At 39.2% G+C, this 10,365-nt stretch overlaps 1 protein-coding gene across 2 annotated transcripts in view; it reads left to right on the top strand.

Annotated features, from left to right (window-relative positions):
* Window positions 1–8,885, top strand: part of LOC118749273 (protein furry-like) — a 107,094-nt gene extending 98,209 nt beyond the window's left edge. For both annotated transcript variants that reach the window (XM_036484073.1, XM_036484074.1), the window contains exon 12: window positions 8,515–8,885. In XM_036484073.1, the coding sequence (XP_036339966.1) occupies window positions 8,515–8,651 (137 nt within the window). In that variant the 3' untranslated portion in view covers window positions 8,652–8,885. The remainder of the gene's footprint in view (window positions 1–8,514) is intronic.
* The last annotated feature ends 1,480 nt before the right edge of the window (window positions 8,886–10,365 follow it).

The raw sequence follows: 10,365 nt of genomic DNA, 5'->3' as shown, positions 1-10,365 counted from the left end.
GTAAGTTCGTCCACTTCTTGTTATCCGTCCGTGCATCATTCCTACATACATAAAAACATATTCCGACGAATTGATAAAATATGCAGATTAATAGTTAATAAAGTGTTACGGATATATTTTTTTTAATGCAAACCTGTGCTTGAGAGCTTATTGATACGAAAAATTAATTTCTGATATCTATTTTTTATTTAAAGAACCGCAAGATTGCACTACAAAGCAAATTACATATTTTGTACTATTGTAACGGGAGAAGTTACTGTATGTATTTTTTTATATGTACAGTGTCGAACAAAAGTTTTGGCACAGTAAATTTTCGCATTACATATATGCAAAATTTTTAATTTATTTCCGATAATTTTTTATAAAAACATAGTTCATACTACACTAAAACACATAAAAATCAAATGTGTAAACTTTGTGAAAAACTCAGGAAAATTCAATAAATCTGCATACTAATTTGCAATTTTATGTTCAGATTTTCAAGCAACTTCAAACCTGCACTTTGATAAACTAAAATTGAATGGATTATTAAACTGCATACTTGGAATTTTTCTAAAAAATACTTTGCCTATATTGCGTAAAATTTACTGTGCCAATACTTTGGTTCGTTACTGTAAGTTTAAGGGTTTATTTACCCTTAACTTTAAAAAACCAAACAAAAATTTACAATATTTTAAATTATTTTTCGAATCATAAATTTTTTTATGATTAACAATGTATTTATCTTTTTTTTTGGTTTTAGATCCTTTTTGCTTTCAACGCGAGGTATCTTTTTTCTAGTTTCTATTGTCATAGCCATAACTCACTATCTATTTTTATCAATCAATCAATCAATCAATTTTATAATTTTTTTCGGCATTTTTCCTAATTACAAGTAGAGCTTTATAAAACTTTTATAACACCAAATGTTTATCAAGCTTGGGATTTTATGTTATCCGGGCAGGCTTATTAATTTAGCCAGAGAATATGTTTTCTTTATAAAGTTTACCCAGTTACCCATTTTAAACTGCTACCTGTACTGTATCAGCGGTTAAAACTTGTTAAATTTTTATTTAAAATTTTCGGTAAGGAATAAGCGAGTGGATGAAAAATATATAAACCGTAAGAACGGCCCATATATATGTATATGAAAGAATACACTCATGCGACGACTCTAGCCATTCTGTGTCATTCCTTTAAATTATAGTTATTTTTTTCTTATTGTATTAAAAAAATAACGTTCGTAACACTTTAGTAAATATTAATCCGTATATTAACTGAGTATATATTAAAGACTAGAAGATGACCCGGTGAACTTCATATCATCTATAATTTATTTGAATTTAACTTTGATCAACTATAACAAATCTTCAAAATCCAATACAATGAGATCACTAATACTGCCTGCTGTTATAGCTGATAAAAGATTCCACACCTATAAGATGTGCCACGCCCCTTTTTACAAACTCATTTATATACATATATCTTTCCATAAGCACCTAACATAGGTATCTGTGCATTTCAAATTTCGAGTTCATGTGACTATAATTCCGAAATTAGAGCTGATTAAAAATTTTCACTATGGGAGGTATCCCTCATCCCCTCCCCCCCTTGGCGAGTTTCAATTTTTTTACCCTATTATAGGTCCAGGAGTCATGGCAATACTTTGGCAAAATTTTATTCGATTCTATATATCCGTTCAGGCTGCAACCTGGTACATACATACATACATACTTCCACAAATATATAGTAGATTTGCTTTGAAGCGCCATCTTGCGGTTCTTTAAATAAAAAATAGATATCAGAAATGAATTTTTCATATCACAAAACTCCCGAGCACAATTCTTTATTACAAAAAAAAACATTCCTAACACTTTAGTAAATATTAATCTGATTATGGACTTAGTATTAATTAAAAATAATTTCTTTTAAAATTGCGCAGGCTCGAAATTGATTTTAGAGCTATGGTCTAAAGGGCTTTTTTTCTTAGAATTTTATGTAGAATCCGAATCTGCTAGGAACGATGTCGAAAAAAAAATTGACCCGCCCTAATACACACATATATACATACATATGTATGAGTGCATGGATATGAAATGCGGACCTTCGTTTTATTGAGTTTTCTTCTAAGTAATACATACATCCATTCATATTCCTATTCTCTTTACGTGTGTCTATTTTTGGTTTCTTATTAATATCCTTATAATGGTGAATCGAAACATTTAAAAGAAATAAAAAATTTATATGTATTGTTTTTTCTGCTTTTCTTTACTCTCAGTCTTCACCAGACGCCCATTTTTCTCATTAGTCAATCTTATCCTCACTAAGTTCCTTTTATTAGATACAATAAATAAACGCAATCATTATAATAAAATAACATGCAGATACACCATTATACTGAAAAGTGTATGCTTGGAATATACTTTAACTACACGTATGCATGTATGTAATTTATATGTACGTTCATACATACATGTTACCACCATAATTCATATATTTGTGCATATCCCTATATTCCTTCCAACCGAAAAGCATTTGCTTGCATTACTTACATATCCATATGTACATAAGTATGTATGCTGCATGCATAACAAAATGCATACCCAAAACAAATGCGGAGATATCATGCAACGTCGTTGAAAATTTTTCGCGATAAGTTTATCGCGAAAAGCTGTTGTGAGCAGCGTTGCCAGGTTGACGTTTTTAACGTCATTTGGACGTTTTTTGTATCCTGTTGACGTTCGGACGTAAGTAGAACTAATTTTGAATTATTTTCTTAACAAATCTTTACAAGCATTTCTTCGCAGCACTTTTCTTAAACAGATATTTATTCTTTGGACAGAGATGACTTAACTGTGATGCAAAGCAAGCGTACGCGCATTTTTTTGGATTCTTGGACTAAGGATCCCGCGTCCAAAGGCTGGTTTTGTAAACACTTGAGGTTACGAGGCTTATTGCAGTGTTTGCACATTAAAAGCCAAATCAGGAAGAGCTGATCTATTGCAACACGCATGCTCGCAAAAGCACCAAAAAAGCTGTAGCAACATAAAAAGTCAGAAACAAGTAGGCGACTTGTTTAAGACTGTCGTGAAAATGTAATGAACGCAAAAACGGCTGAAATATTGCTACGTCCCTTCTTACAGACCGTAATTTAGCATTTTCGACCACCAATTACCTAACCAAATGCTACAAGAAAAAGAATTATTAAAAATCAACGCGATTCTTTAGCCTAATTCCTAAAAATCTGAATAAAAAGGTGAAAATCTAGCTGAACTTTTGCAGATTTTTTATAATTTTTGCACAAAGTTTGAAATGTGGATTTATATTTTGTTTGTTATATAAAAATCTAGGCTTTTATGGAAAAAATAATAAACATTAAATAAACGACAACAGCCACAATCGATCAAAATGTTGATGACTTAATCAGCTGATCACAAGTGTATGTATAGAATGATTTTTTTATAACGATCTCAAAGCAGTTTATAATGAATTTTAAATGTGCTCTGTAGAAATGATATTTTAATATACCTTACGTAAATACTTATGTACTTTTGTGTATGTACAATAAAAGTTTAATAAGAGCAATTCTCTGTGCATACATTTGAAAAAGACGTTTTTGGGTAGGAAATTACGTTTTTCAGACCAAAAGGGACGTTTTTTCATGCCGAAGACCTGGCAACACTGGTTGTGAGTGACCGCGAATGGATTATTTGCATAGTTGAGAGGCTGAAATCGGCAATGCTCGGACTTCTCATATTCGGGTGAGAGGAAATTTCTTTGCTTTTTTCGATCGCTAACGAAAAGCAGCGGAAATTGTTTTGTCGATCGCATTCCGAATGTGAGAGATGATAAATTTGTTTGCATTTTTCACTCGCGATAAAAGAATGCAAAAATTGATTTGGAATATTACACTAGTTTACAAATTTTCAGTTTCAAACAAGCATCTCGATAAAAAAGTGCTTTCTAGCTTAATTTGGGGTCGCTGAAAACGAAAATGACACTCATTTATTTTTCTCAAGAAGCATTTCCGCGATTTCCGCAAAAAACGTTTTTTTCGTGTCTTGATGTTATGAAGCAATGATATACAGTTTTAGAAAGGTACAGACCTCCTCTTTACAGCAATATTAGTAATCTAGTGATTATTACTTCCACAGCGGTCGTTCAAAGTTAAAAAAATTGTAATTTTTTGAGCTTTTTAGGAAATCATTGAAATTTATCGACGTTTTACTATTGATTAAAAAATTTTTTGTCCGATACATGAAATTTTTAGTTCAAAATAGTTTTATAACATACAAGTCAAGCTAAAGATTGTCTAAGTTGTTGAAGTTATAACGTATTTTGTAAAATGATGCTTATTCAGCTTCTGACATTCGAATTTCCCTTTTTTACACCTACACAGAAATAAATGATGAAGCAGGGCTGGGGTTGAATCCATATCCACGGAATGTTACCAAAATGGTAAAAAACACAAAAAAGGTCTATTTTGTCTTAATTTATATGCTGAATCAAAGTAAACGCTGTACGGGGGAACAGAAATATCTCCAGTCGGTAAAATGCGTTATTGCTTGAGCGACATTGAACTTCCGCTATATTTTCCTGCCCCGTTAGGTAGTTGACAAACGTCATCGGATTTCGTTTCGTACTTTCTTGGTCAGTTGTTCTTTTTGTGCTCTCTCGTATTTTAGAATGACGTTTTTGCTCTAAAGAAAAAACCCAAAATGTGCAATCACTCACCGGATAAGTTTTGCTTTATTTGTAGTTTGTACATATTCAAACAAAGTGCTCGGATAAAAATAACCACAAACATTTTAACATTTAGAGTGCAATGGGGTATAGTCGTTGCGCTGGGTATGCAGTTACAGTTGCATGGCTATACTCAATCCCGACTCTTGGGTCCTCGTTCGCGCACTCTGGGCAACGTGAGCAACCCATGTGCGAGATGCGGTAACCAATCCGAGTGGAACCTTGGGTCACGGCAGAAAGAGAGGGAGCTTCGGTGGGGCCACTCTGACTTATTCGGTTTAAGGGCTCACTGAAGTCTGCAGCGTCTGTTCACCAGTAGGTGTGTCTGCTTGGAGCAAGCGGCTCGCTATATAAACGTGTATTTGGTTGCGAAACCACCCCCGTCCCAGCAATGGGTTGTGCGCTGGGCTTGGGACCCGCCACGTAAAAACCACTTCCAGTGAAGAAGCAAGGCAAAGCCTCGGATGAGACCCCCCCTCATGATGACGACCACGGCAAACGTTTAAAGGACTACGATTTGAGGGCATGCACCTGGAATGTCCGGACCCTTAATGGGGAAGGTGCCTCTGCCCGGCTGGTTCATGTCCTCGTAAGGACAAAAGCTGACATCACCGCCATCCAAGAAATGCGTTGGACGGGGCAAGGCAAACAATGTCTGGGGCCTTGCGACGTCTACTACAGCTGCCATGTAAAGGATCGCAAATTCAGAGTTGGATTTGTGGTGGGAGAGAGACTCCGTCGCCGAGTACTGTCGTTCACCCCGGTGGACGAGCGTCTAGCCACAATCCGCATCAAAGCGAGATTCTTCAACATCTCGCCCATCTGCGCCCATGCGCCGACGGAAGAGAAGGATGAGGCATCCAAGGATCTCTTCTATGAGCGCTTGGAGCGCACGTACGAGCGCTGCCCCCGTCATGATATCAAAATCGTGCTTGGCGACTTCAGTGCCAGGGTGGGCGAGGAAGGGATCTTTGGAACCACCGTCGGAAAATTCAGCCTCCACGACGAAACGTCTGACAACGGATTGAGGCTGATCGACTTCGCCGGGGCCCGAAACATGGTAGTACTAGGTTCAAGCATAAAAAGATCCATCAAGCTACGTGGCTGTCTCCGGATCGAAAAACGAGAAACCAAATCGATCATGTGGTGATAGACGGAAGGCACGCTTCCAGTGTTTTAGACGTACGCACACTCCGAGGCCCAAACATCGACTCGGACCACTATCTTGTTACAGCCAAGATACGCACCCGCCTCTGTGCAGCAAAAAATGTGCGCCCAAATATGCATGGAAAGCTTAACGTCGAAAAGCTGCAATCACAACAGAGAGCCAGCGCTTTCACTACTCGACTCTCACACCTGCTCTCAGAGAGCACGCTTCAACAAACCGACATATGCGAGCAGTGGAACCACATTTCCCGCTCATTAAGTACCGCCGCCGAAGAAGTAGTCGGATTTCAGCGAGCCCGAAAGAATAACTGGTACGATGAGGAGTGTCAGGAAGCTGCAGAGAAAAAAGAAAAAAAAGGCCGCCTACAGGGCCATGCTGCGATCGGGCGCAACGCGCGCTATGTGGGACCGCTATAGGGATCTGAAGAGGGAAGCGAGACGTGTTTGCCGCAACAAGAAGAGAGAGGCCGAAATACGTGAGTGCGAAGAGCTTGAAATGTTGGCCGACAGGAGGAATGCCCGAAAATTTTACCAGAGAGTTAGGCGACTTACGGAAGGTTTAAAGACCGGGGCGCACTCCTGTAAGAACAATAATGGCGACCTAGTAACTGATGTCCAGAGCGTACTTAAATTATGGAGGGAACACTTTTCCGCCCTACTAAATGTTAGCAGAACGGAAAGTTGTGGAGAAGAAGAACCCGAGCCCGCAGTTGATGACGACGGAGTCGACGTTCCACCGCCTGACTATGACGAGGTACGTATAGCAATAACGCGGCTGTAAAACAACAAAGCCGCTGGAGCTGACAGCCTGCCAGCTGAGCTATTCAAGTACGGCGGCGAGGAGTTGATAAGGTGCATGCATCAACTCTTGTGCAGAATATGGTTAGATGAACGCATGCCCGACGACTGGAATTTAAGTGTGCTCTGCCCAATCCACAAGAAAGGTGACCCCGCCATTCGCGCCAACTACCGCGGGACCAGCCCTCTAAGCATAGGTTACAAGGTCTTATCGAGCGTATTGTGTGAAAGACTGAAGCCCACCGTCAATGAGCTGATTGGGCCTTATCAGTGTGGCTTTAGACCTGGCAAATCCACCATAGACAAGGTATTCACAATACGCCAAATCTTGGAAAGGACCCGCGAGAAAAGGATCGACACTCACCACCTATTTGTCGACTTTAAAGCCGCTTTTGACAGCACTGAAAGGAGTTGCCTATAAGCCCCTAAGTCTGAATTTGGCATCCCCTCAAAACTCATACGGCTGTGTAAAATGACGTTGAGCAATACCACCAGCTCCGTCAGAATTGGGAAAGACCTCTCCGAGCCGTTCGCCACAATACGGGGTTTCAGACTGGGCGGCTCCCGTTCATGTGATTTCTTTAATCTGATGTTGGAGAAGATAATAAGAGCTGCAGAACTGAACCGCTCAGGAACAATTTACTATAAGAGCGTGCAATTGCTGGCTTATGCCGATGACATCGACATCATCGCTAACAAAAACCGCGAAGTCTGTTCTGCCTTTTCCAAGTTGGATAGGGAAGCAAAGCGAATGGGTCTGGTGGTAAACGAGGACAAGACGAAGTATCTCCTGTCATCAAACAAACAGTCAGCACATTCGCGCCTTGGCACCCACGTCACTGTTGACAGTTACAATTTCGAGAAAGTAGAGAATTTAGTTTACTTGGGAACCAGCATTAACACCGATAATAATGTCAGCATTGAAATCCAACGTGGAATCACTCTTGCCAACAAGTGCTACTTTGGACTGAGTAGGCAATTCAGGAGTAAAGTCCTCTCTCGACGTACGAAAACCGCGCTCTATAAGTCACTCATCATGCCCGTGCTGGTATATGGCGCAGAAGCATGGACAATGACAACATCCGATGAGGCGGCTCTTGGAGTGTTAGAGAGAAAGATTTTGCGGAAGATTTACGGGCCTTTACGCGTTGGCGACGGCGAGTACCACAGAGGATGGAACGATGAGCTGTATGAGCTTTACAACGATATGGACATAGTGCAGCGAATTAAAATACAGCGGCTCCGCTGGCTTGGCCATGTCGTTCGAATGGACACCGACGCTCCAGCTCTAAAAGTATTCAACTCGGAACCCGCTGGTGGTAGCAGAGGAAGAGGGAGGCCCCCACTGCGATGGAAAGATCAGGTGGAGAAGGACTTGGCTTCACTTGGCGTTTCCAATTGGCGTCAGTTGGCACAGAGGAGAAACGACTGGCGTGCTTTGCTGAACTCGGCCAAAATCGCTTAGGCGGTTACAACGCCAAAAAAGAGGAGAACAATATTTTGGAATTCAAGCCAAGAATGCGGATGAACATTGGTCTCCAAACTCTGTATGCGCCACATGTTTTGTACGATTAAGCGCATTCAAGCGCATTTAAGCGCATGGAAGCAAAAACGACCGTAAATTGATTGACAATTTGATGAAAAACTTCAATGCCATTGGTGAGTGTGAAGTAGTTTTAGGTAAAATGTAAGTTTGTGAAAATCCATGCAATTTTCTTTTTGTGAGTTATACCTAAATATCTTCAAGGGTTATACCTTGCATGGATTAAAATAATTTTTTTAAGAAAAAACTATTTAATAATTTACAAAATATTTTATTTATTACAGCTGCTCGAATGTCTCTGAAAATGCACCTGCTCAATAGTCATTTGGACTTTTTTCCACCGAATTTGGGAGCTGAGAGCGACGAACAGGGCGAAAGATTTCACCAGGACAATGCAACTATTTATCAAAAAGCGGTATGAAGGTTTCTGGGATCAGACAATGATAGGCGACTATTGTTGGATGCAACTTCGAGAAGACAGAATGGAACACAAACGAAGAGGTTTGACAGAAAAATCATATTTTCGACCTGAAGTGTGAAAATGTTAGAAACCTCGAATTGCTTGTATTTACGTTATGCGTCATAACTTCTACATTTTTTCTTCCATCGAAGCAATACTTAGCTTAGATTGTATGTGAATTCTCTTCAAATTTCTATCATATACATCTGCATTAAAAATTTGTATCTTATGAAAAAAGGTCAATAAACCTCATTCATTTCCAAAAAAAAGCTCAAAAAATTAAAACGTTTTTTACTTTGAACGGCTGCTGTGAAAGTAATAATCACTAGATTACCAATAATGGCATATTGCTGTAAAGAAGAGGTATGTACCTTTCTAAAAATGTATATCATTGCTTCATAACATTAACGCCCTCGGAGATTTCGGTGAAGAACTAGAATAAGACTCGAAAAACAGTTTTTTTTTACAAAAATCGCAAAAACGCTTCTTGAGAAAAATAAATGAGTGTCATTTTCATTTTCAGCGACCCCAAATTAAGTTAGAAAGCACTTTTTTATCGAGGTCCTTTTTTCGTGTAAACTAGTGTTATCGATCGCGAACGTGAGATAATGTGAGTGAGAATTTTGTTGAAAATAATCTACCAATTAATCCACCAAATCTGGCATCACCATTATTTACAAAATGGGTAATCGTGAAGTAGTTGCTCCGTATTCATTATTTTTTCGAAATAATTGAACAGGTTATGAAACCAGAATCGTGCAGCAACAACCTCGTAGAAGTGGATCCCTAGAAAAGAAGCAAAACATGAGCTACGGAACAATTAAAATCGAACCACTTCGTAAGGACAATTTCGACACGTGGAAAATATGTACATGTCCAAGCACTGTTAATTAAAAATGACTCTTGGAAGTACGTTAAGGGAACAGCTGTAAAATCTACGCAGCAGTGAAGCAGTGAAGCAGTTGCGGAGTGGGAAGAACCCGACGAGAAGGCCAAATCCGATCTCATTTTGTCCATAAGTTCACCAGAATTGCAAAATATAAAAAATTGCGCGAGATTAAAAGATGTTTGGGACAAGTTGCACAATGTATATCAGTCCAGCGGGCCAGCACGACAAGCAACGCTATTGAAGTCGCTCATTTTGTGTAAAATGAGCGATGGCGGCGATATGCGAGATCACACACAGAAATTTTTCGGAATCGTCGACAAGTGGGCGGAGCTGCAGATCACCGTTATTGATGAAATGCTCACCATACTTCTGTTGTATAGCATTCCTAACGAATATGAGACATTCCGAATTGCAAGAGAGTCGCAAGAGAAACTGCCAAATCCCGAAGTTCTAAAAGATAAACTTTAAGAAGAGTTGGAGGTGCGAAAATGACACCCAACTATCGATGCAGAAGGCGCCCTCTACGCCAACAAGAACAACTTTAAGAAAAACAAAAGCAACAGCAGCAATAATGAAAGAAACAGCAAGAATTATAATAGCGACAGCAAGGGCAACAGCAACAGTGGTTTTAAATTTGCATGTCACACGTGTGGAAAAATTGGCCATAAATCCAGAGACTGCAAATCAAAGAATTTTAGCAACCGAAAGCAGCAATCGCCGAATGACATTTCTTGCCAAGTCAATGAATCGGCGTTCTATACATTTTGCGACTCGAAATCCGGAAAT

Source organism: Rhagoletis pomonella, unplaced genomic scaffold (assembly GCF_013731165.1).
Source record: "Rhagoletis pomonella isolate Grant_MI unplaced genomic scaffold, Rhpom_1.0 Rhpom_scaffold_00014, whole genome shotgun sequence".
Taxonomy (NCBI): Eukaryota; Metazoa; Arthropoda; class Insecta; order Diptera; family Tephritidae; genus Rhagoletis; species Rhagoletis pomonella.
Note: the sequence above shows the minus strand (reverse complement) of the source record. Positions and strands in the feature narration are given on the sequence as shown.